Here is a 26,375-nt window from a genome sequence, read left to right on the forward strand (position 1 = left end):
ATAAAATTATTCATATGTGAAAATATTTTATACAAAAGAAATATTTTTAAAAATATATAGACAAAATTAAGAGGAAATGTATTGAATTTAAAAACACTTTGGACTATTATACAAAATTTATGTAGAACAAAGTTCAGGGGTAAAAAATTATTAAATGTATTAAAACTACCTAAAGCCAATAATACATAATTGAACCATATATTTTTGAAACAGGTTTAAGTGCATTTTCTTTGTACAATTCAACTATTACAAGTAAAAACAACTGAAATGCAGTTAAATATGTATTTGAAGCCTTTTGGCCATAATGTGAACACTAAAAAGTGAATTGCTAGCCAAATTTCAAAAGATTATATACATACTATTAAAGCGTAAGTGGCCAAAGCTATGCTATAAAAATAGCGAAAAAAGGGTACAAAACGCAGAGGAAAAAATAATCATACCAAACAAAAGTTTTTAGGCACTTGGTTCAGAAATATTCTTTTTTATAAATACTTATTTTCACTTCAAAAAATAAAGCTGATTTTCCCCAATTGCACCTATTAGTTGAGAACTGTATCATATATTAGGGATGCATTTAAATGGACTATTTTAGGGAGGGAAATCAACTAAACTTTAAAAAATGAGTTCACCTATTTATTCACAACTTCAAAATACAGATGTAAAGATAATTCCAAAAAGGAACATATTCAGGCCTATCAGAACATTCTACCATTCAATACAATTGACTCTGGATAAAAACAACCATGACTGGACAATCCTATACAAAAGGTCTCCCCCCCCCCCTTCCAAAAATTATTTTTACAAAACAAGCACAATACCACAAAACAATAACGAAAGAAAAGCTGGGTTTTGACAATCCTACACAAACTGTGGAATTTCGTCTTCAAGGTCTTCAAATTGTTGCATTCGTTTTAGTCTTGGTCTCTGACAGGTTGGGTGAACCTCTGGCAAGTTTTGGTCCTCTGAGTTCTCTTTAGGTTTACTAAGCGGCTGTACAGAACAGGTGGATGCGTTTTCTGAGTCTGGAATTAGTCTCAGCACCTGGCTCTGGGGAGAATGAGTTGTGACAGGAGGCACGGCTGCTGAGGAGGCTGTAGGTTTCTCTTCCCCCATTCTCACACTGCCAGTGGGAGCATGTGGTTTATAGAATGTTGTCCAGTGCTGAGGCTGCAGTGTTCTGGGTGCTCTGATGGGAGCCACAGGACAGGAATCAGAGGAGCGTCTTTCTGACACTTGTTTTGCTGACCTAACTACTTCTGAGCATGGCTTACTGGGTTGAGGAGCACTGACAGGATGGTCCCCGCTGATCCTGATGTTCGTCACTCCTCTTTCTTGAAGTGCACTGGGCAAAGCGACTGCAGTCTTTGCAACTGGGTCCTTCTGTTCAGACTCTCTTTCCCAATGTTTTGGTAGATTTTGTAGGTCAAAGTCATCAAAGTTAGAACCGAAAATAGTAGGATTATCTTTTCTATTAAGTTCTTGGAAGATAGGATTTCCGTCAAAGAGAGAGTTCTTAAAAAACTTGTCTAAATTTACATTTCCCAGGTTTCTTCCATTTCTCTCATTAGGAGAGCTTGAAAGTAGTAGTATTCTCTCTACAGGCAAACTTACAGGTCTCATCTTGGTCCTTGGATTATGCCTCCCAATATTTTCCCTATCAGATTTCAGAGGAGGTTGCTTAGAGATTTTACAGGTTGTTTCCATCTTTTGTGATGTTGATTCAAGCTCCTGATCTGCAAGCAAATGCAGGGTGTCTAAAAATGGAAAGAATGTGAAAGAGTTACAGATGAACATCCAAAGGTCCTCCTACATGTTTTCCCCAAATTACACGGTTTTTTGGGTAGGAAAAAAATTAGAGTACTAATGGTGTACATTCTAAAAATAAAATGTTAGAAATTATATTTAAATTAATATGATAAACACTTTTAAAACACCAATTAAAACCTGTGGGTTTAAAAAAACTATTCAAGAGGCCCAAGATAGTACAGCAGTTTCAGTAGGTGGGTAGTCTTGCACAAAGCTAATCTAGGTTAGGTACAAAGCATCCCACATGGTCCCCTAAACCCACTCAGAGTGGTCCCTATATACAGAGGCAGAAGAAAGCTGAGCACCTCTAGGTGTTGCCCTGAAATAATAATAATAATAAAAAAGTTCAAGTAAGTTTTTTTTAACAAGCTATGTAGAATTATACACACACAAACCAATTTCAATAGGCAGGCAGACACTGATGTATAAAAAGTAAAAAAGAAAAGTAGCTCTAATTTAAACAAATCAAATGAAGGGATGTCTTAAGAATCAAGTTTTTTTGCCACTCTGCTCCTCATTATAAACAACCCACAATGAAAACACAACTTATAAGATACTTAAATGCCTTTATAACTGAAAACCAAACTAAAACTTTCATTCATTCTGTCTATATAGGGTAACTATTTTTAGTTTAAATAACAAAAATTATTCACTCCATTTATTCTTTACTCCCAGACTAAATTTCTTCTTTTCCTTATCCACCTAGAGCCATGGTTCATGTTTTCTCAAACTAGAACCATCAGTTCCTTCAAACCTGATCCTTTTTGCAAAATCTCTAAAAACATCACAGAAGATGCAGCTCTCTGCTTACACTTTTCTCCAGTACCTGGAGATATAAGAACCAGTTATCTACACCATTTCAGTAGATCGCTTCTATTCGACTGCTCACCTTTTCTTGGGCTTCCAGGGCACCATCCTCTGGTCTTGCTATCCCAGGGCCTTTCCACAACTAAAAACATTCTAAGGGACCCAATTCATTGTGGCCAGGCTTTGAGCATCCACGAAAATAGATCTGTGAGCTCTGAGGGAACAACTCACAATGCAGGGGACAGACTTGGGAGTCCTATGTGCTAGCTCAGCTCTGCCCATTTCATGATAAACAAGGCCATCTTACTCTTCCTACATACCTTCTTCTATCAGAATAAAATCACTATTTATAAAATAAAACCATAAAATATGTGTTTATACTAATGTGTGGATCAATGATTTGAACAGAAATGAGCTCAGAATATACAGCAAAATATATCTAGTGGTAAAATATATCTAGTGGTATACATTAAGCACTTGAAAACAAGAATTTTTGTTTGTTTTTTGATTGCGGCACATCCAACAGTCCTCAGGGTTTAACTCCTGGCTCTGCACTCAGGATTTATTCCTGGTAGGCTCATAGAAAAAAAAGGGGATAGTGGCCAGAGAGATAGCATGAAGGTAAAAGTGTTTGCCTTGCATGCAGAAGATTGGTGGTTAGAATCCCGGCATCCCATACGGTCCCCTGAGCCTGCCAAGAGCGATTTCTGAGCATAGAGCCAGGAGTAACCCCTGAGTACTGCCAGGAATGACCCAAAAACCAAAAATAAATAAACTAATTGAAAAAAAAAAAAAAAACAATACAGAAAGTTTGGGGCTGGCGTGGTGGCGCTAGAGGTAAGGTGTCTGCCTTGCAAGCGCTAGCCAAGGAAGGACCATGGTTCAATCCCCCGGCATCCCATATGGTCCCCCCAAGCCAGGGGCAACTTCTGAGCGCTTAGCCAGGAGAAACCCCTAAGCATCAAATGGGTATGGCCTAAAAACCAAAAAAAAAAAAAAAAAAAAAAAAAAAGTAAACAGGGGATAGAACCTGGGTCACATGCAAGGCAAGTGCCTTCCCTGCTTTATACTGCTCCAGTCCCCATTAAAAAATTTTTATAAGCTTTTGGAAATTAAATTTTTTAAATTTCAGAAGTTTTCAGATACCTTATTAACAGTTTGATCAATATGAGTACATAAAAAAATGATGAATTATACTACCCAAAGTATTTCTGTCTTGACTTTAATGGCAATTATGAAAACCAAGGAAGTTTCTACTATTTATTTATTTGTATTGGGGTGGGGCCATACTCAGCGATCCTGAGGGCATACTCCTAGTTTTACTTTCAAGAATTACTACTGGGGGCCTGGAGAGATAGCACAGCGGCGTTTGCCTTGCAAGCAGCCGATCCAGGACCAAAGGTGGTTGGTTCGAATCCCAATGTCCCATATGGTCCCCCGTGCCTGCCAGGAGCTATTTCTGAGCAGACAGCCAGGAGTAACCCCCGAGCAACGGCAGATGTGGCCCAAAAACCAAAAAAAAAAAAAAAAGAATTACTACTGGAGAGATATGGGGTTGGGCAACCATATGGGGTGTCCAGGATTGGGTTAACTGCTTTCTTGTTTTTGATTTTGTTTTTGTGCCACACCTAGTGGCACTCAGGGTTTAATCCCTGGCCTCTGCACTCAAAATTACTCCTGGCATGCTTGGAGACCATATGGGATGCTGGGGATCAAACCTGGGTTGAACTTGTGCAAAGCAAACATTCTACCTGCTATGAATCACTCCAGTCCCCATATTTGCACACTTTGAAGTCAGCAAACATGTCACATGTTACATGGCAACTCACCAGTGAAAGATGCATCACGTTTTTCTAATACATTTTGCTTGCGTTCTGAAACCTCAAGGAATGTAGGTGGCTCCAAATTTTTGCTTTCACTGACTGAAGTACGAATATCCTGTTGAAGGGGAAAAAAAATTTAAATGCAAAGAAGAAAAATGTACCTCAAAATATATCAAGGATTTTTTTTTTTATCTTGTTATATAAATATCAACTAAGTTCTTTTTTTTTTCGGCCACACTTGATGACACTCAGGGGTTACTCCTGGCTATGCGCTCAGAAATCACTCATGGCTTGGGGCGGGGCCGTATGAGACGCCAGGGGATCAAACTGTGGTCCGTCCTAGGCTAGTGTGCACAGGGCAGACGCCTTACAGTTTGTGCCACTGCTCGGGCCCCTCAAGTTCTTTATTTGGGGGGAGGGTCACACCTGGTAGCGCTCAGGGGTTACTCCGGGCTCTGCGCTCAGAAATCGATTCTGGCAGGCACGGGGGACCATATAGGATGCTGGGATTCAAATCACCGTCCATCCTGGTTCAGCTTCTTGCAAGGCAAATGCCCTATCACTGTGCTATCTCTCCGGCCTCTCAACTAAGTGAATACAATTCCATAAAGGTATAAACTCACTTCCTTTGAAGAGAAAAATAGTGGCTTCACAGAATGCTCTGAATTTCTCTCTTCTGGTGATAATAGAGGCTTTGGAGGGCAAATCTGATCAGCTTGAGATGCAACACTACCCATATTACACACAACTACATCTTGTGGCTGCAATGACCCATCAAAGATCTTCTGTGAATAAGTAATAAGGAATTCAACCAGTCGTGCTTGATTTGAATATTCAGCAAGAGAGGAGATGGTGACAGGGGCAGTTGTAGGCCGTGGCCTAATAAGACTTGGTCCAAAAATCACCCCCAAGTTTTTGGAGTTCATCTTGTTTTCTTCTGCATGATCTACAACCCTGTGAAGTAAACACAAAAAATTACTGGAGATTTGATTGGGCTTCTTTGATGACGTTCAACATGATGAACTAAGAAGGATGCAGGAAGGGGCCGGAGAGATAGCATGGAGGTAAAGCGTTTGCCTTTCATGCAGGAGGTCATCGGTTCAAATCCCGGCGTCCCATATGGTCTCCCGTGCCTGCCAGGAGCAATTTCTGAGCCTGGAGCCAGGAATAACCCCTGAGCACTGCCGGGTGTGACCCAAAAACCAAAAAAAAAAAAAAAAAAGAAGGATGCAGGAAAATGGGTTGTGGAAATCTAGAGAAAATGCCCATTACATTTTGACTACATCTAACTACATGTGACTACCTCACAGCTTTACCACAGCAATGTGGAAATAACCCTCAAAAACACTATCATTTTAGCACATTTTCACAGATCATTTATATCGGAAACTTAAATCATTCCTGTCAATTGCTTTCACTGGCCACAGCTATTATTTAAGCCCAATTGACTCTTTCTCTAAAGATCCCTTTTCAATTGCTGCTTCCACTGCACTGGCCTACCTCAAATTCTTCTCACCGATGACTATTCTATGACTATTGAAGAAGTTATGCACTGCAGTAAAGGGTTCCCCTCCAAACACTTTTTCATGTTACTGCCAGAAAGATAAAACAGGCAATTCGAGGCACATTAAACACCTGACTCAAAATTAGTCATGTGTACAAGGGGAAGACTTTACCAAGCAAGACTTTATCAGGCTTCCATCAGCTCGTTCCTCTTTTGCTTGCTATTTCCTAGCCAAATCACTCATACATACTAAACGTGCACTTAAGTTATGTTTCTGTGTCGTTTACCCTCTTCCTGGAATGCTCTTCAATATATTTTGTCACCAAACCACTTTCATTCAGTTCTTTAGGTTTGGCTCAGGGTTAGCTCTGATTTATCACCTTTCCTCCCCACTTAGCCCTGTGTACTGAGCACAGCTCTGTAAGAAAAATAATAATGCTTGGGCTGGAGAGATAGCATGGAGGTCAGGAGTTTGCCTTGTATGCAGAAGGATGGTAGTTCGAATTCTGGCATTCCATATGGTCCCCCGAGCCCGCCAGGAGCAATTTCTTAGCGTAGAGCCAGAGTAACCCCTGAGTGCTGCTGGGTGTGACCCAAAATCCAAAATAAAAAAAAAAAAAAAAAGAAAAAGAATGATGTTGTGCTGCACAGGTTTTATTATCTGCCACTGTACTAACAAGCACAGAAAGAGGAATGAAATCAATCTATCTCTCTCTCTCTCCTCTCCTCTCTCCCCTCCCCTCCCCTCCTCCCCTCTCCCTCTCCCTCTCTCTCTCATTTTTGGTTTTTGGTTTATACCCAGCAGCGCACAGGAGATACTCTTGGCTCTGTGCTCAGAAATCGCTCCAGGCTGGCTTGGGGGACCATATGGGGTGCCGGGATTCGAACCACTGTCTGTCCTGAGTTGACTGTGTGTAAGGCAAACTCCCTACCGATGTGCTGTCTCTCTGGAGTCCAAACCTTTCACTTTCTCTTTCTCCCTACCCAGTTTCATCCACTGGAGGCAGTGGAGGAAAGACATAGACTACAAAAAGATACATATTCTTATCTCCTTTCCCATAACACATATTAAAAATAAAGTGCCCATTTAAAAAATTGTTTCCTTAGTGACAGGGTAAAAGGTCACCCATGAAATGGGAGAAACTATTCACACAACACCCATCAGATAAGGGGCTAATATCTAAGATATACAAGACTGACAGAACTTAATAAGAAAAAAAAATCTAACTCCATCAAATATGGAGAGAAGGAATGAACAGACATTTCCTCAAAGAATACAGATGGCCAAAAGTAAATACAGATGGCCAAAAGTCACATGAAAAAATGTTTTATGTCACTAATCATCAGGGAGATACAAATTAAAACAACAAGATCTCATCTCACGCTACAGAGACTGGCACACATCACAAATAACAAGAACAACCATTGCTGGTGTGGACATGGGGAGAAAGAAACTCTCATTCACTGCTGGTGGGAATGCTGTCTAGTCCAGTCTTTCTAGAAAACAATACGGATAATCTTTAAAAAGCTTGACACTGAGCTCCCATAGATCCAGCAATACCACTCCTAGAGATATACAAAAACACAATATAGTAATGCCCACTGCACTTCTATGTTCACAGCAGCACTATTTACAGTAGCCAGAAATTGGAAGCAACCCAGATGCCCAACAACAGATGAGTGGCTAAAGATACTGTGGTACATCTATACAATGGAATACTATGCAGCTGTTAGAAAAAAAATGAAGTTACAATGGATGGATTTGGAGATGATTACGTTGAGTGAAATAAGTCAGAGGAAGAGAGCACAGAAAGTCCCACTCACTACACTAAGAGCTACCATGACAATGATAGAGAAATAAAATGCCTGTCTCGAAGACAAGCAGGGGTGAGGGGAAGTAGGAAATAAAGAGGGACAGTGGTGTGCTGAAATCCAATTACGAACATGTTTGGAACCATGGTGCTTAAATAAATCATTTTAAAAAAATGAATAGGGGAGCTTTTAGCAGGTATTATACAAATAAAATTGATATATAATCTGAGGACTTGATGTATCTGGATCAAAGGTACTACACATTTATTGAAGGCAGATCTGCATCTGCCACGCCCCTTAGCTTTATTTATAGTAATAAAACTGATTTTATCCCAGAAAGAATTTTTGTTTCCTTGTAGCAGTTGGGACATACATCAGGATTCAGAGATCATTCCTGGCAGTATTGGGGCCCCATATGAAGTGTCAAAATTGAACCCTTGTTGGCCCTGTGCCAAAACAAGCACCTAACCCCTAATTGAACTGTATCTGTAAAATGGTTAAGATAGAAAATTTTATGCTGTATATCTTTTACAATTAAAAACAACAACAGAGGGCCCGGAGAGATAGCACAGCAGTGTTTGCCTTGCAAGCAGCCAATCCAGGACCAAAGGTGGTTGGTTCGAATCCCGGTGTCCCATATGGTCCCCCGTGCCTGCCAGGAGCTATTTTTTTTTTTTTTGGTTTTGGTTTTTGGGTCACACCCGGCAGTGCTCAGGGGTTACTCCTGGCTGTCTGCTCAGAAATAGCTCCTGGCAGGCACGGGGGACCATATGGGACAACGGGATTCGAACCAACCACCTTTGGTCCTGGATCGGCTGCCTGCAAGGCAAACTCCGCTGTGCTATCTCTCTGGGCCCAGGAGCTATTTCTAAGCAGACAGCCAGGAGTAACCCCTGAGCACCGCTAGGTGTGACCCCCCCCCCAAAAACAAAAACAAAAAACAACAGAATTCTCTACTTACTAATGGTTGTTCATCTTAAAAGTTCTCACCAAAAAAACCCGAGATATTACAGTGAGTAAGGTGCTTGCCTTGTATACAGCTGGCCCAGGTTTAATTCCCAACATCCCATAATGTCCCAAGTCCCATCACAGAACCAGGAGGTAGCCTTAAGCATATCTGGGTATGAACTAAAAACAAAATAAAAATTTCTTACCGTTTCAGATGTACTAGGAGGTAATGAAGACTGTTAAAATTTGATGCTGGTAGTTGTCTTAGAAGGTCCTTGCTTTTTAGAAGAATGCGGTTTATTTCGATACAAGTGTTTGAGCACTTTTTGTCCTCAGAGAGCCCCTTTTTTGCCTCTTGCTCTTCATTTACACGATGTATTTCTTTTGCAAGGTCTATAAACTCCTTGTATAATCGGAATAAAATAAATGGTTCTGGAAGCTAAACAAACAAAATTATATTAGGATACCGCTTTGTCCAAGGTGCTACATTCAAAGGTGTTTCCAATCAATGAGTGACAAGGCGTAACTGAGCAGGATGAAATCAAATTGATCTCAATCCCACAATTTGTTTTGATTATTTCTTAGATTAACATAATATAAAGCTAATTCATGTTTAGAAATGTACATATTTGCTATAGATATGACATCATTATAAATTTTACTGATAAAGGTAAGTTAACCATATGTCTAAGCAGTATTGCTAACTTTAAACTGATATGCATCTTATAAAAATTATATACTTAATTGTCTTAAATTTAGCATAATCTTCAACCCTTATATTTAAAATAACTCAAAATAATAAGAAAAAGCTTATATTCTAAATTTTATTGGTAAGGGGACACAAAGAACAAATACTCTAGGGACCAAGTAATTGGGTCAAAAATAAAAAATTAGCTTAAGATACTCTGGCTCATAAATAAGAAACTATCAATTTATCCAAATTTTAAATACAATTTAAATTGTTCTAAAGAAACTCCTTTTCCCAGCATAGTATTCCACTATGATCTATTGACTTGCATAATGATTTTAATGTTTCTTTCTTTTTCTTTTCTTTTTTTTTTTTTTTTTTTTGTGGTTTTTGGGTCACACCCGGCAGTGCTCAGGGGTTATTCCTGGCTCCAGGCTCAGAAATTGCTCCTGGCAGGCACGGGGGACCATATGGGGTGCCAGGATTTGAACCGATGACCTCCTGCATGAAAGGCAAACGCCTTACCTCCATGCTATCTCTCCAGCACCCTGATTTTAATGTTTCTGTACTTGTTCAGGAGTGCTGCTGGTTAGCTAATGTTCTGCACTATTGTGGTGAGGTAGGCATCTGTTTGCTTCTCTCTAGTCTCTTATGCTGATCACAGAGATGCAAAGCCTTGGGATCAATTTCTAACTCTACCGCTCTTGAGATCTAATTGATTACTAAACTCTCTTAGAGGTACAGACTTCTAAGTATCTAAGGAAAAACGAAGGCTATTTTCTAATACTGTTAAGAAGAAACAAGGCGGGCCCGGAGAGATAGCACAGCGGCGTTTGCCTTGCAAGCAGCTGATCCAGGACCAAAGGTGGTTGGTTCGAATCCCGGTGTCCCATATGGTCCCCCGTGCCTGCCAGGAGCTATTTCTGAGTAGACAGCCAGGAGTAAGCCCTGAGCACCGCTGGGTGTGACCCAAAAACCAAAAAAAAAAAAAAAAAAAAAAAAAGAAGAAGAAACATGGCTTCTCAAGCAAGTGATCTGATCCTAGAGTACCTTTTGTTTTGGTTTGGGGCCAAAACAGGTGGTGGTCAGGAGTTACTCCTGGCTCTGCACTTAGGGATCACTCCTGGAGGTGTTTAGGGAATCATATGAGGTGCTAGGGATCAAACCTGGGTTAACTGCGTGCAAGGTGAAAGTCCTACCCACTGTACTATGACTCCAGCCCCATCCCATAGTATTTTTAAGACAGAAAGAGCACTGATTTTAAACTTGAATCAACTTCCCTCGACTGTCTGGAATATATAAAAGATGAATCACTCTAAAATTTACTATTTTTCAAAAGCATTCTTGTTTTATGTGTTTGTTTCTGGGCCATAGCCAGTGGTAGTCAGGAGTTATTCCTGGCTCTGTGGTCAGGGAGCATTCCTGGTAAGTCTGGGGGACCATACAGGGTACATGAATCAAGCACATTTTGGCTGTGTACAAGGCAAGTGCCTTATTCAAAATACTATTGTTTTGGCCTCTATTCAAAAGCATTTTCTCTCCCTTAGCTAAGTTCTATAAAATGTGACTAAAGAGGGGGCCAGAGCAGTGGTACAAGAGGTAGGCGTTTGCCTTGCATGCTTTAACCTAAGACGGACTGTGGTTTGATCCCTTGGTGACCCAAGCCTGGAGCGATTTCTGAGAGCATATCCAGGAGTAACCCGAGTGTCACCGAGTGTGGCAAAAAAAAAAAAAAAAAAAAAAAAAAGTGACTAAAGACACTTAAATCTTTTTTTTTTTTTTTTTTTTTTTGGTTTTGGGGCCACACCCAGCGATGCTCAGGGGTTACTCCTGGCTGTCTGCTCAGAAATAGCTCCTGGCAGGCACGGGGGACCATATGGGACACCGGGATTCGAACCAACCACATTTGGTCCTGGATTGGCTGCTTGCAAGGCAAACGCCGCTGTGCTATCTCTCCGGGCCCGAGACTTAATATTTAAGACAAAATGCAGCAAAACATACACAAAAGTGAACAAACTACTACAGCTTATCTTTATGAGTTATTTTTGGAAAGATGAAAAACTTCAAAGTGATGTCCAAGAGGCCCTCTTGGAGATTCTCAGTCAACTGGGCTGGTGTTTAGTGCCGGGACCTGAGGATATAGTGCTGCTTGGGCCCTAAAGTACCAAAGCATTAACCCCCAGGCTTCCCCAGCAGTGCTTTCCAGGGCCAAATCCTGGGGTGCTCAGAGATCGCCAGTGCTACGCCCAGTGATGTAAGGAGGACCATGTGAGGATTGAAACTGGATTGGCTGCATGCAAGGCACATGCTTTACTAGTCCCACATCTCCCTTTATTAGTTTATAGCCGAACACACAGATTAGGAAACATAGACATTAATAGCATCACTAAAATCCCTGGGCTCACCTGGTAGATACAACATTTGTCCCAAACTTTTCTCTCCCAAAACCTCACTGAAATACAATTAATTCCACAGGACTAGGTGACTAATGAAGACAAAAACAGCACCTCACCAAGTAAGGAGAAGAGAGAAAGTACTGATTTAGCAGTCCTATAAAAATTAAACTCCTAAATTGAGAACCAATTTGATTTACAGGAGCCTAAGATTGCCAACACTGTATCACCTGATCCTGGAGAAGAACAGTTATCTCAAAATATAAAGCATTTGAGCTGGAGCGATAGCACAATGGTAGTGCATTTGCCTTGTACGCAGCCAACCTGAGACCTACCCATGTTCTATTCCTGTCTCATATCGTCCCCTGAGCCTACCAGGAGCAATTTCTGAGTGCAAAGCCAGGTGTAATTCCAGAGCGCCAGGTGTGGTCCCCCAAAAAACAAAAACAAAAACCATAAAACATTTGGCTTGTACGAGGCAGATCTGGGATCAATTCCTAACATCACGTTATAAGCATATAAGCACCACTAGGTATGGCTCAATCCCATCCCACCCCCAAATCTCTAGATCCTCATAAACTCTCTCTCTCTCTCTCTCTCTCTCTCTCTCTCTCTCTCTCTCTCTCTCTCTCTCTCCCCCTCCCTCCCTCCCACTCTCCCCTCCCCTCTCCCTCTCTCTCCCTCCCTCCCTCCCTCCCTCCCTCCCTCCCTCCCTCCCTCCCTCTCTCTCTCTCTCTCTCTCTCTCTCTCTCTCTCTCTCTCTCTCTCTCTCTCTCTCTCTCTCTCTCTTTCCCTTGGTCACACCCGGCGGTGCTCAGGGTTTACTCCTGGCTCTGTGCTCAGAAGTCACTCCTGGCAGGCTCGGGGACCATATGGGATGCTGGGATTCGAACTGGAGTTCATCCTGTATTGGCTGCATGCAAGGCAAACAAATGCCTTACCTCTGTGCTAGCACTCTGGCCTTGTCACTGTGTGTTCTTGAGTAATTTACTAACAGAAGTCTGGGAATTTCTTTTCTGGGCAATATAAAACAGAGTCTTTAAGGGCCATACTCAAGCACAAAAATACTGTCTAAAACATAAAAAAGTGGTTTCAATTACCATTCCACAGACTATCACCAGTTTTCAGGTACAAAATGGCTGGAAAGTAGTAATCTCAAATTAGTGACAGATGGTGAGTGCAGAGATGCCTTTGTTTCCTACTTAATATCCAGATTTCTCTGAGCACTTTTAGATAGGGGAAAAACCTTTCAGGACTATCAACCAGGAACAAAGACCCAGAAGGACAGTCCATAATTTATAAATAACCAATATGGATCATAATAAGTGAATACATGTTAAATCTTCAAGGCCTTCATACATTCAAGTCTCCAGAGATTTCAATTCTCTACTCTTTCATTTTAAGCAGACTATCATGGAAGATACATCAAAATAAGAAAAACATCCTGAAAGTCTCTAACTGTACTGGCAGTATGGTAGCCATTAACCTCAGAGGGTTACTAAATACTAGCAATGGGTCTAGTCCAAATTGGCATATATACTAAATAAAAAATTCAAATTGAATTTCAAAGACTTGGTACCAAATACAAGGCAAAATAAAAATCATCTCACCAATAATTTAAAAATATTAACTAGATACTAGTATATTTTCAATGTGTAAAATATTATCTTTTTTTTTGGTTTTGGGGGGAGGGTTTGGGGGGGGTCACACATGGCAGTGTTTAGGGTTTATTCCTAGCTCTGTGCTTCTGGCTAACTCAAGGGACCATATACAGTGCCAGGTCACCAAGTACAAGGTAAATGTTCTACCTTCTGCACTACTGCTCAAACTTCAATGTCTTTTTAAGTGATTCGTAGAACATTTAGTAGTATACACGGAGCTCACACTATATTTCCATTGGACAAAGCTAAAGAATAAATTAGGAAAAACCTTTCCAGAAAAAGAAGTTTTCTTTAAAATTCAAATGGTATCACTATCCTCCAGATAAAATACTGCATTCAAGGAAGGGCAAAACATGCCATAAAAATAGCAAAAAGGGGTAAAAGAGAGTACAATGAGTAGGGCACCTGCCTTGTAATCAGCCAACCTTGGTTCAATCCCCAGAACCTCATGTGGTTCCCCCCAGATCCCCACCAGGAGTGATCCATAAACAGAGTAATAATCCCTGACCACCTCCAGGTATTGCCCAAAACAAAAATTATAGTAAGGAGCAGAGAACTAGAGTTCTTGTAATTCAATATGTACTCAAAAAAAAAAAAAAAAGTTTATATGAGATAAAACTGAGAAAATTCTTAGAAAATGTTATAACAAAAATAAAAAAGGAATCAGGGGCCGGAGTAATAGCACAGTGGTAAGGTGTTTGCCTTGCATGTGGCCAACACAGTAAGAACATCGGTTCAAATCCTGGCATCCCATATGGTCCCCCGTGCCTGCCAGGAGCGACTTCTGAGCACAGAGCCAGGAGTAACTTCTGAGCGCTACCAGGTGTGACCCAAAATACAAAAAGAAAAACATTTAAAAAAAAATAGAAAAGGAATCAATAGATAACCAGTACAAGCTATCAAGTATCCAAATATGCTCCCAAAATAAAATAGGGGAAGGAAATGAGTAATAAAAACAATAGTTCTAAGAACTAAAGAATAAGTAACTAGAATAAAAGCCTATCAAATACCCAAAATAGTGGCTAAAAATAATCCCACATCAAGGCATATCACTGTGAAACACTAAAGTAGGAAAAAATAATTCTATATACTTTCAGATATATTTTTTTGTGATGTACGCCAATCTCTGTGGCGTGAGATGGTACCTCATAGATGTTTTGATTTGCATCAAGGAGATGATTTTTAAAGGTCTAAATGCAGTGATATACATACATACAGGTCACATACATTCAAAAATTAAGGATTTTAGGCTTCAACAAGAACAAAAAAGTGCCTTTAAAAATTTTAAGAAAATCACTTATGCATGGACTATTACATCACCTTCCATACCACCTACATTCCATTGTTATTCAAGAAACTAGAATACATTTACATGTTAAGTCTTCAAATAGTCACCTTTTATTTTTGTTTTTCACTTTTGTTTTCATACTCAGTACTGCTTAGGGCATATGTAGTAGTACAAAGGGAATCATGTAGTCCAGATATTAATCCCGGAGATACCACACACAAAGAATGCTTTGAGTCCAGTAGTCCTCAAACTTTTTAAATAGAGGGCCAGTTCACTGTCCCTAAGACCGTTGGAGGGCCGGACTATAGTAAGAACAAAAACTATTAATAAATTCCTATGCATACTGGAATATCTTATTTTCAAGTGAAGAAACAAAACTGAAATACAATATATGGCCCAAAGGCCATAGTTTGAGGATCACTGCATTTAGACCTTTAAAAATCATCTCCTTGATGCAAATCAAAACATCTATGAGGTACCATCTCACGCCACAGAGATTGGCGTACATCACAAAAAAATGAGAACAAGCAGTGCTGGCAGGGATGTGGAGAGAAAGAAACTCTTATTCACTGCTGGTAGGAATGCTGTCTGGTCCAACCTTTATGGAAAACGGTATGGAGATTCTTCAAAAATACTGGAAGTTGAGCTCCATACGATCCAGCTATACCACTCCTAGGGATATACTCTAGGAACAAAAAAATACAATACAAAAATCCATTCCTCACACCTCTATTCATTGCAGCACTATTTACCATAGCCAGACTCTGAAAACAACCAAGATGTCCTTCAACAGATGAATGGCTAAAGAAACTGAGGTACATACACACAAAGGAGTATTATGCAGCTGTCAGGAGAGATGAAGTCATGAAATTTTTCTATCATGGAAGGGCATGGAAACTATTATGCTAAGTGAAATGAGTCAGAGGGAGAGAGATAGACACACAATAAGTATCACTCATCTATGGGTTTTAAGAAAAATAAAAGACATTTTTGCAATAATTCTCAGAGGCAAAGGAGAGGAATGCTGGAAGTTCCAGCTTACTACATGAAGCTCACCTCAAGAATGGTGAGTTCGGGGCTGGGAAGGTGGCACTAGAGGTAAGGTGTCTGCCTTGCAAGCGCCAGCGTAGGACGAACTGTGGTTCGATCCCCCGGTGTCCCATATGGTCCCCCCAAGCCAGGGGTGATTTCTGAGCGCATAGCCAGGAGTAACCCCTGAGCATCAAATGGGTGCGCCCCAAAAACCAAAAAAAAAAAAAGAGTGGTGAGTGCACTTAGAGAAATAACTACACTGACAACTATCATAACAATGTGATTGAATGAGAAAGTAGAAAGCCTGTCTCAAATACAGGCGGGGTGGATGGAGAGGAGGGAGATTTGGGACTGGTGCTGGGAACGTTGCACTGGTGATGGTAAGTTTTCTTTATATGACTGAAACTCAACTACAATCATATTTGTAGTCAAGGTGTTTAAATAAAGACATTAAAAACATCATCTCCTTGGCCCCTCAAATATTTACTCATTCCACAAACTGCTCAAGTATGGACAAAATGGGGTCAGAGAGATAGCATGGACGTAAAGCGTTTGCCTTGCATGCAGGACAGAGGTTCGAATCCTGGCATCCCATATGGTCCCCCGTGTCTTCCAGGGGTGATTTCTGAGCCCAGAGCCAGGAATAACCCCTAAGCACTGCCGGGTGTGACCCAAAACCCCCCACCCCCAAAAAAATGAATGGACAAAACAAAAATAAGAGAATACATCAAAACCAAGAAAATATGGCACAGAAGATAGGTGCTCTTGCCTGAAAAGTGAAGTGGGTAAAACAGATTATTAAGTATTTACTGTAATAAAAAGGATCCAATGATGTCATGTTGAGGACCAAGCCCTGTGAACTATGTCATCAGTTTCACCTCAAAACAGAATGCAGCAGGATGTAACCCAAAGTAATTTTTATATATATCGCTCACCTAGAAACACACTAACTGTTGTATTGCCCACAAAAGCTGCTGCCTGAAGCCACTATAGGTTCTTACTTCATCCCCCAGCTTAAACACTTTTCTTTGGACTCACTCCTATAAAGTGCAGGGATAATGGAGCATAGAAAGAATATATAGCAGCCCATTCACTACTGTAATTCTAGCACTCTACTTATAAGACAGTGTGATGCCTCAAATATGATGAACTTCCAGGATCCAATTATGACCTTGCATACTGCACACCTACACAACAGTTACTTTAAAATATCACTGAAGGTAAAGTCAGATTATGGCTCAGACACTATTCTACTTACTGAGTTCTTCATCTATCAGTATGGAAATGGTCTTTCCCTATATGGCTAAGTTTATGCTTTCTGCTATTTCCTAAAGCCTAATGAGAATAGTTAATAAACACACATGTATCCAAACTACTAAGGAAAAGAGTTATAAATATTGATAAGATCACTATGTGAGATAGTGTGGAGAATATAGGGCCTTCTAACTTAGTAATGTTCTATTTCCTTAAGCTAGGTAATTGAAAAATAGTAAATTGGTCTTTAGACTGTACATATACTTCAAGTATTATTTTTCCTGATCTTTATTAAAAAACATCAATACTGGGCCCAAAGAGAGCACAGCAGCGTTTGCCTTGCAAGCAGCTGATCCAGGTGGTTGGTTCGAATCCCGGTGTCCCATATGGTCCCCCGTGCCTGCCAGGAGCTATTTCTGAGCAGACAGCCAGGAGTCACCCCTGAGCATAGCCGGGTGTGGCCCAAAACAAACAAACAAACAAAACAAACAACAACAAAAAACATCAATACTGAACTGATAGCACAGTGGTAGGTCATTTGCCTTGCATGAGATCAACTGGGATGGACCCAGGTTTGATCCCCAGCATCCCATATGGTCCCCGAGCTTGCCAGAAGTGATTTCTGAGTACAGAGTCATGAGTAACCCTGAGTGCTGCCTAGTGTGGCCCAACTCCCCTAAAATCAATAGTCTATCAACAAAAGTGTTATCAGCAAAACCCAAATGTTTTTCTCATTTTCTACTGAACAGCAGGCTAACAAGGTAAAAAATTTACCTGTCGAAGGTATAATTTCAAGACGTCACAGATGTCATGAGAACTAAATTCTGAAATGTCTACCAAATGCATCCCATTTTCCAAAGCTTGACACAGTTTATCTGTTTTTAGTTTGTTTCCACATACACGATAAATTCCCTTGAGAAGAAAAAGGGGAAAGTTTTCAAGATTTTGCATGAAGATAAATGTTCAGTTAAAGGCAGACATCTAAATACATAGGTTTACTTCAAGTTCATTAACATTTTAGGAAAAATCTAGGGCCAGATGAGGTAATATTTCCTAAGTAAGTCTAATTAACTTCAATTATATCTGAGACCAATATTTTTCCTTGAAAGTCCTCTTAAACATGATACAGGCATTATGTTTTGTTTTGGTTTGGTTTTTGGGTCACACCCAGCAGTGCTCAGGGGTTTGGCTCTGTGCTCAGAAATCGCTCCTGGTAGGGTTGGGGAATCATATGGGATGCCGGGAATCAAACCAGGGTGTCCTGGGTTGGCCGCGTGCAAGCAAATGCCCTACCACTGTGCTCTCTCTCTGGCCCCAGGTATTATGTTTTAATTTTTTTCTTTTATGATCAACTTTTTGGTAATTTGTGTAAATTGTGATCTATAAAGTTCTTCACAGTTAGGTTTCAGGCATACAATGTATAATTCCACCATCAGTGAAGACTTCTCTCCATCTATATATCCACAGTGCATACCATGCTACCACCTTAAAATTTAAGATTCTATGAAGTCAATATACCTGCAGACACAAGGCTCGATTTTCTATCTCTGAGGCACACATTTTGAGTATAAATGGAATGCCATCAGGTTCCTTTTTGGCAATTTGGGTGAATTCTGCTCCAAATAAGTGTGTTTTCCCCAGAAGTTTCTGATGGCCACAAATGATGACTAAATTTTCCAAACACTTTCGGTGACAAACAAGGAGACACTACAAGAAAACAAAAGTGTACATGAAAAGATTTTTCATTTAAGAGCAAAATAAAATACAAAATAGATCGATCCCCTGGCGTCCCATATGGTCCCCCAAGAAGCCAGGAGCAACTTCTGAGCGCATAGCCAGGAGTAACCCCTGAGCGTCACAGGGTGTGGCCCAAAAACCAAAAAAAAAAAAAAAAAAAAAATACAAAATAGAAGCGATACTGTGGTCCAATTTCTAAAACTGTCTTTGCAAAAGATGACAATAAAATAAAAAGTACAATGAAAAAATACATGAAAAGGTTAATTCCAGGAATATCTTACCTCTTCACATTCAACACCTTGAAATACTACAATGCCTTCACAATCCCGACATTTTGTGGGGGATCTCAATTTGCGAAACTTGTGAGTGAGAGCAGCCTTTGACATCAGTGTTTTCTTAAAAATCCCAAGGGAATTAGGTCCTAAAAACAGAGGTTGAATAATACATAAGAAGTATGAACTTGGGGCCGGAGAGATAGCATGGAGGTAAGGCGTTTGCCTTTCATGCAGGAGGTCATCGGTTCGAATCCCGGCGCCCCATATGGTCCCCTGTGCCTGCCAGGAGCAATTTCTGAGCCTGGAGCCAGGAATAACCCCTGAGCACTGCCAGGTGTGACCCAAAAACCAAAAAAAAAAAAAAAAAAAAAAAAAAAGAAGTATGAACTAACAGAATATAAGAGCATTGCAATCAGATACATATACATCTGATATCATATATACCATATATTACATATGTGATATATATTTTTTGGTTGCAGCATCAAAATAACCTAATTTTAGAGTTTTTTTGTTTTGTTTTGTTTTGTTTTTGGCCACATCTGGTGGCACTAAAGGCTCACTCCTGGCTCTGCTCTCAGAAATTGCTCCTGGCAGGCTTAGGGGACCATATGGGATGCTGGGAATAGATCCCAGGTCTGTCCTGGGTAGGCAAATGTCCTATCTCTGTGCTATCTCTCAGGCTCCAGTTTTAGATTTTTTATGAAGGACATTCATTAAACGTTCTAGTTACAAATAAAAGTTGTCACTAAACAAATAGGACATTTCTTTTTTTTTTTTTTTTTTTTGGTTTTTGGGACACACCCGTTTGACACTCAGGGGTTACTCCTGGCTATGTGCTCAGAAATCGCCCCTGGCTTGGGGGGACCATATGGGACGCCGGGGGATCGAACCGCGGTCCTTCCTTGGCTAGCGCTTGCAAGGCAGACACCTTACCTCCAGCGCCACCTACCCAGCCCCAAATAGGACATTTCTAAAATGGCAAAGTACAATGTAGTCAGAACTGGCAAGTTTATACTGCTATTAATGTACTCTTCACAGAGTTGAGAGGGATTAACTAAAGTGGCATTACATTCTTAAGATGCTATAAAAGCATCAAAGAAAATTACTGTATAATGGTAGTATTTCAGCATTATCTGTATTAATAAGACTAATATAATTAAGGGGCCGGAGAGATAGCTTGCAGGTAAGGTGTTTGCCTTCATGCAGAAGGTCACTGATTCGAATCCCAGCATCCCATATGGTCCCCCAAGCCTGCCAGGTGTGATTTCTAAGCATAGAGCCAGGAGGAATCCCTGAGTGCTGTCAGGTGTGACCCAAAAACCAAAGGGGAAAAAAAAAAAAAAAAAAAAGACTAATATAATTAGCTAGTTATAGATAAGTTCTCTACCAGAGATCAGTAGTTCCATATTATCACCCAAAACAGCTATCTGGAAGGTCTCAAATATTCAAAACTAATTTATATGATTCTACGTCAAATCCTTAAAAGTAACAACCTTCTCTCTATATGCTTCAACATTACCAATTGTGCTTGTCCTCAAGAAGCATACTTCAAAAAAAAAAAAGAAGCATACTTCTTGAATTTTTCCTATTTTCCCACACTATTAGGATTTTTCAGAATTTCTCATACATTGCAACGTTTCAACAATAAATCACTGTTTAATGAAAAATTAAATATCCTATTTTAGAATTATTTTGATACGTTTTCAAGCAAGCATTTTTCTTGCTTATTCTTGTATTTGCAACATCTGATTAATACATTATAAACCCATGCTTGGGAATAAATTCTTTTTTTTTTTTTTTTTTTTTTTTGGTTTTTGGGCCACACCAGGCGATGCTCAGGGGGTTACTCCTGGCTGTCTGCTCAGAAATAGCTCCTGGCAGGCACAGGGGACCATATGGGACACAGGGATTCGAACCAACCACCTTTGGTCCTGGATCGGCTGCTTGCAAGGCAAACGCCGCTGTGCTATCTCTCTGGGCCCGGGTATAAATTCTTAGATTATTATAATTCCTTTTGTTTAAAATGTATCAATAATTTTTTGTTTTTGTTTTTTTTTGTTTTCTGTTTTTGGGCCACACCCGGCAGTGCTCAGGGGTTACTCCAGGCTGTCTGCTCAGAAATAGCTCCTGGCAGGCACAGGGGACCACCAGGATTGGTCCTGGATCGGCTGCTTGCAAGGCAAACACTGCTGTGCTATCTCTCCGGGCCAATAATTTTTTTTTCAATTAATGATTTTCAGCTGGTAGTCAGCAGACCATTGTTGAGTCTTAAGGTGTAAAAGTTCTAAAAAAAAGGTTTTTGTTTTTTTTTGTTTGTTTGTTTTGTTTTGTTTTAGGCCACACCCGGTGACTCTTAGGAGTTATTCTTGGCTATGTGCTCAGAAATCACTCCATATGGGACACCGGGGATCGAACCGAGGCCCGTCCTGGGTCAGCTGCGTGCAAAGGAAATGCCCTACCGCTGCATTATTGCTCCGGCCCCTGAAAAAGTTTTTACAATTTTTCCCTTCCCTAGTACAATGCAGTTTTAAGATACCCCTATTTATTGAGCAATTAAGATGAGTGAAATACCAGCTTCTGAAGGAGAAGGAGGTTCTCTTTCATCTAAATCATCTGCAGAAGACATGGTGCCACTGGATGGAGTTCGTGGAAGTTTTCGATGAAAGTCTCCTAAAAATATTTGTGAAAATAAATAACTACACATTTCTTGTGAAAATTCAGAAATGTGTATCTTTTAAATAACACAAGTCAACTTTATTAGCTATAATGCAAAAATCATTAGCTATAAGGCTTCTGTTCTAAACTGGATGTAGAGAACTTTTATAACTTACTCCCTGGAAACACATACAGAAAATAGCCAAATGCAATTTTTTTCAAATATACTTAAAATTGAGGGTCACGTATTCAAATGGGACTAATTTGTGAACTCTGACAGTTTTTAGAGACTAGAAAGCTTGATAGGGGCAGGGAGTGTTTCCATTCACATCTTCTATCTAGTATCTGATTGATTGGCATGTGGTCAAAGTTGTCAGTAAATATATGTAAATTCTGTTATAAGTAATAACATACAACGTAACCCAAATATTTTGAAAGATACAAAAATATTCTAGTGGAGCAATACAAAATGTTGAGGGTTAGAAAGAGCTTTGGAAATTACTCAAGCCAAAATCTTCTTCCCCTCAAATTTCCTTTTCACAATATGGTTTAAGGAATTTTTGCTTTATCTATGTTCCTAATTACTAAACCAATATGAGGTTACATGTTCCACTTGAGAACTATTTAAACTGCAAAATAAATTCCCCTTTTATTACAGAAATCGACTTCCTGTAATTCCTAGTCTTTTGTTATTATTTATCCCTCAAGGAGCAAAGAAGCACTCTTCTAATTTCCACCTTTCTCATTTCCAATATTTGAGGAAAACTGTCATGTTCCAAGTTTCTCTTTTCTAGAATAAGAAATAATTTTCTTATTTCCATGAAAGAAGTCTCCAAGTATGAGTCTCTCATACAATATACAAAAGATGAAAAAGTTCAACAAGATATAGGTACTAACACATTTACACAGCCAGGAATTTGGGGGGAGGAGGAGTTTGGGTCACAAATGGCTGTGCTCAGGGGTCACTCCTGGCTCTGAGCTAAAAAATCGCGCCTGGCAGGCTTGGGGGACCATATGGGATGTCAAGAATCAAACCGGGGTCTGTCCAGTGTTGATCACATGCAAGGCAAACGCCCTACCACTGTGCTAATGCTCCAGGCCCCAACAGCTAGGAAATTTTTAATAAAATTCAGGATAATAACTTACCCTGGTGAGATAAGAAAGTTACCAAGGTTATCAGTATTATCAAGGAAGTAATCTAAAAGATTAGTTTTCAGATGAGTAGTGAAGATATAAGTATTAAAGATATAAGTGTAAATATATAATACAAGTAACTTATTTTTCTTTAAAAATATACCTTTATCAGAGTTTATTATTAATATAAAGTACTAAAAAAATAGTCCCCCAAAAGAATAATTCTTCACTGTATCTTCACTACTATACTTAACTACTTGGGTACCTGGACTTATAGATTCTGAATCCAGAGATCTAGATTCACTGCTTCCTCCAGTGCTCTCAGAGTCACTAAACATCCCAAAAGTCCACGACCTTGTAAAAGAAGGACCTTAAAAAAAAAGAATATTTAAAAAAAGTCAAACACAGATACAAATGGATTGTTGTGAGGCAAAATGCTGGCACTATAGTAAATGAGACAAATCAAAATTATTGGCCATTGATACAATCTTTTTGTTTGTTTTTGGGCCACTGCCAATGGGTCACTTCCTGGTGGTAATAAGGACTGAACTGGAATTGGACCTATGCAAGGTAAACAAACACCTATAACCCAATACTATTTCTTTGGCACAAATCAATTTTCTTGAAAATTAATCAACTTTAAGACAGATACAGTACTTGCAACCATGAGTAAAATCTGAAAAATTACAATTCAAGGTCTGATTTGTAAGTACAGAACTGCAATTCATTGAAAATTATATTTAAACAAAGATATCTTCCATAAATTAGTGCTATATTTAACATGAATAATACCTGTCATATCTGCATTGTTAGAACATCTATCTTCTTCAATCTTACTAGAACCATCAGGAAGGCGCACAACGTCCTCTAAAGAGTCTGAAGGTCCATATCCAGAGGTATGAGGACTATCTGTTAATTGTTTATTTACATTCCTTAAAAAAAAAAAAAAACACCAAAGAAACTCATCACTAAGAAGAATGAATAGCATCACTATTCTATTTTTAGAAAAACTTGTAAGTGAATAAATGCAAAATCTTATTGCATGGTTCAACTACTTTCTGAAAAACCTATTCATTTGTACTTAAGACTGAAATATATAAAAGAACAGCAACAAATATTTCCTCTTAAAATCATTCTATCTATACATTAATTCTTACCCATCAACTTTTTCTTCTTCAGTTGAACTTGTGGCCTTCACAAATTCACTGTATTCTTGGCCTGGATCATAGAGTTTGGCATTATCACAAAGAGACTGCAACCTGCTTGCTAGGGAGGAGGCCTGCTGCTGCTGCATTTGGAACAGGTTAACTGTTACCTATGATCACAGAGACAACAGGCAGCACAATTAGTGAGGCACAGGAATCTATTAAAATATACATCTATTTCAAGTGACAGCAAGGAGAAAAAGGCTACAGAGTCAAGTAGACAAGGAATATCATTGTGAGTACACTGCCCAAGCAATAAAATAGAGTCTGGGCTGGAGCCATAGTAGAGTGGGGAAGGTGTTTGTCTTGCATGTGGTAAAATTGGGTGCAATCTCCAGTACCACATATGGTACCCCAAGCTTTCCAGGAATGACTGCTGAGCACAGAACAAGGAGGGTAAGCCCTAAACACTACCAGGTTATGTACCTAAAACCAGAAAGAAAGTAACAAACAAAACACTTAAGAAAAAAGAAAGATAAATCAAGAGCAAGGGAAAAGTTATCTTTTCTGGGGTGGGTGGGTGAAGATACCAGTAATGTTTGAGAACCATCTGGTACTGGGACTCAATTCAGAATTCAAGAATGCAAAGCACAGAAGCAAGGGTGCACTAGCAAAGGATGGTGTACAAAGTATGACTGAAACCCAACAATGAACAATTTTGTTACCAAGTGCTTAAATAAAGCAATTAATAATAATAATAATAATTATAATTATTATTATTATTATTATCATTATTAAAAAAACAGGGCTGGAGTGGTGGCACAATTGGTAAGGCATCTGCCTTGCCTGCGCTAGCTTAGGACAGACTGCGGTTCGATCCCCCGGCATCCCATATGGTCCCCCAAGCCAGGCGTGATTTCTGAGCACATAGCTAGGAGTAATACCTGAGCGTCAGTGGTGTGGCCCCTCCTCCCAAAAAAAACCCAAATCCCAGAAGAATGCAAAGCACAAGCTTCACAAGCTTCAGTCCTTTACTTTCTTCAGAAAGTCAGAATGTTACTTTTTTAGGGACCACACCTGGCAGTACTCAGGGATCATTCCTGGCAGACTCAGGGGGACCATATGGGTTGCCAAAGACAAAACCTAGGCTGACTGCATCCATGGCAAGCACCCTATCCACAATACTATCTCTCTAGCTTCTTCAAGAAAGTAATTTTAATACAGTATTTTAAATTAATTACTTCCAGCAAAATAGGTTTTAAGTGGAAAAGTTCAAGAGTAAAATTCCAGGAGCTGACAAAATAGTTCATGTGACTGAAGATCAGTTCAGAGGAATGGCTCAGTGGCAGAGGACATGCCTTGTAGATGGGAGGCCCAGGTTTGATTCCTGGCACTACATGGTCTGGTCCCTAAGTAACAGTAGGATTAGCCCAAATTAAAAAAAAAAAAGACAATATTCAAAGTGACTAGGTACATGTTTACGGAATTGTTCTTTTGATATGGTGTGTTAGTGAAGGTTTCTTCAAGGAAGCAACCTTTGAACTGAGCCCTCATGTAAGAAAGAACCAAATCAATAAATAAAAGACATCAATATCGGGGCCGGGCGGTGGCGCTAAAGGTAAGGTGCCTGCCTTGCCGGCGCAAGCCTTGGACCGACCGCGGTTCGATCCCCCGGTCTCCCATATGGTCCCCCAAGCCAGGAGCAACTTCTGAGCACATAGCCAGGAGTAACCCCTGAGCGTTACCGGGTGTGGCCCAAAAACCAAAAAAAAAAAAAAAAAAAAAAAAGACATCAATTTCTTTTCTTTTCTTTTTTTTGTTTTTTTTTTGGGTCACACCCAGCAGTGCTCAGGAGTTAACTCCTGGCTCTATGCTCAGAAATCGCCCCTGGCAGGCACAGGGGACCATATGGGATGCTGGGATTCGAATCACTGTTCTTCTGTATGAAAGGCAAACGCATGAAAGGCTTTACCTCCATGCTATCACTCCGGCCCCAAAAGGCATCAATTTCATAAAAACCAATAAACTAGCAAACTAAAGGGAAAATACATTAATCAAACAATGCAAAGAATTATTCAATAAAATCCAGCATTCTCATGAAAAATTTTCAGTGAACTATTAAAAAAATTTCCTAAAATAATCAGATTAAAAGAAAAAAAAAGAAAAAAGAAAAAACTATAGTTATATATATATATATATATATATGTATATATCTAAATCTAATAGTGAAAAACTAAGTGCTACTTCTAACAAAATAAGGCACGGATGCCTCTTGCATCACTCCTATTCAACTATCAGCTAAAATTCTAGCAAGTGTGATTAAAAAAGGAATACAGACTGGAAAGGAAGAAATAAACAGTTGTTATGTGCACGTAACATGATTTTTCTATGTAGAAAACCCAAACCAAAA

General features: G+C 39.7%; 1 protein-coding gene across 1 annotated transcript in view; it reads right to left on the bottom strand.

Moving 5' to 3' along the window:
* Positions 1-620: 620 nt before the first annotated feature.
* Positions 621-26,375, bottom strand: part of ARHGAP29 (Rho GTPase activating protein 29) — a 72,773-nt gene continuing 47,018 nt past the window's right edge. The window contains exons 13-23 of the mRNA XM_049772310.1: positions 23,978-24,135; positions 23,613-23,752; positions 23,086-23,190; positions 21,603-21,701; positions 19,035-19,174; positions 18,535-18,723; positions 17,791-17,928; positions 8,907-9,139; positions 5,060-5,390; positions 4,443-4,551; positions 621-1,754 (exon numbers count right to left, since the gene is read on the bottom strand). Coding sequence (XP_049628267.1) covers positions 859-1,754; positions 4,443-4,551; positions 5,060-5,390; positions 8,907-9,139; positions 17,791-17,928; positions 18,535-18,723; positions 19,035-19,174; positions 21,603-21,701; positions 23,086-23,190; positions 23,613-23,752; positions 23,978-24,135 — 2,538 coding nt within the window. The 3' untranslated portion in view covers positions 621-858. The remainder of the gene's footprint in view (positions 1,755-4,442; positions 4,552-5,059; positions 5,391-8,906; positions 9,140-17,790; positions 17,929-18,534; positions 18,724-19,034; positions 19,175-21,602; positions 21,702-23,085; positions 23,191-23,612; positions 23,753-23,977; positions 24,136-26,375) is intronic.

The sequence above is a fragment of the Suncus etruscus genome, chromosome 4 (assembly GCF_024139225.1).
Source record: "Suncus etruscus isolate mSunEtr1 chromosome 4, mSunEtr1.pri.cur, whole genome shotgun sequence".
In the NCBI taxonomy this organism is placed as follows: Eukaryota; Metazoa; Chordata; class Mammalia; order Eulipotyphla; family Soricidae; genus Suncus; species Suncus etruscus.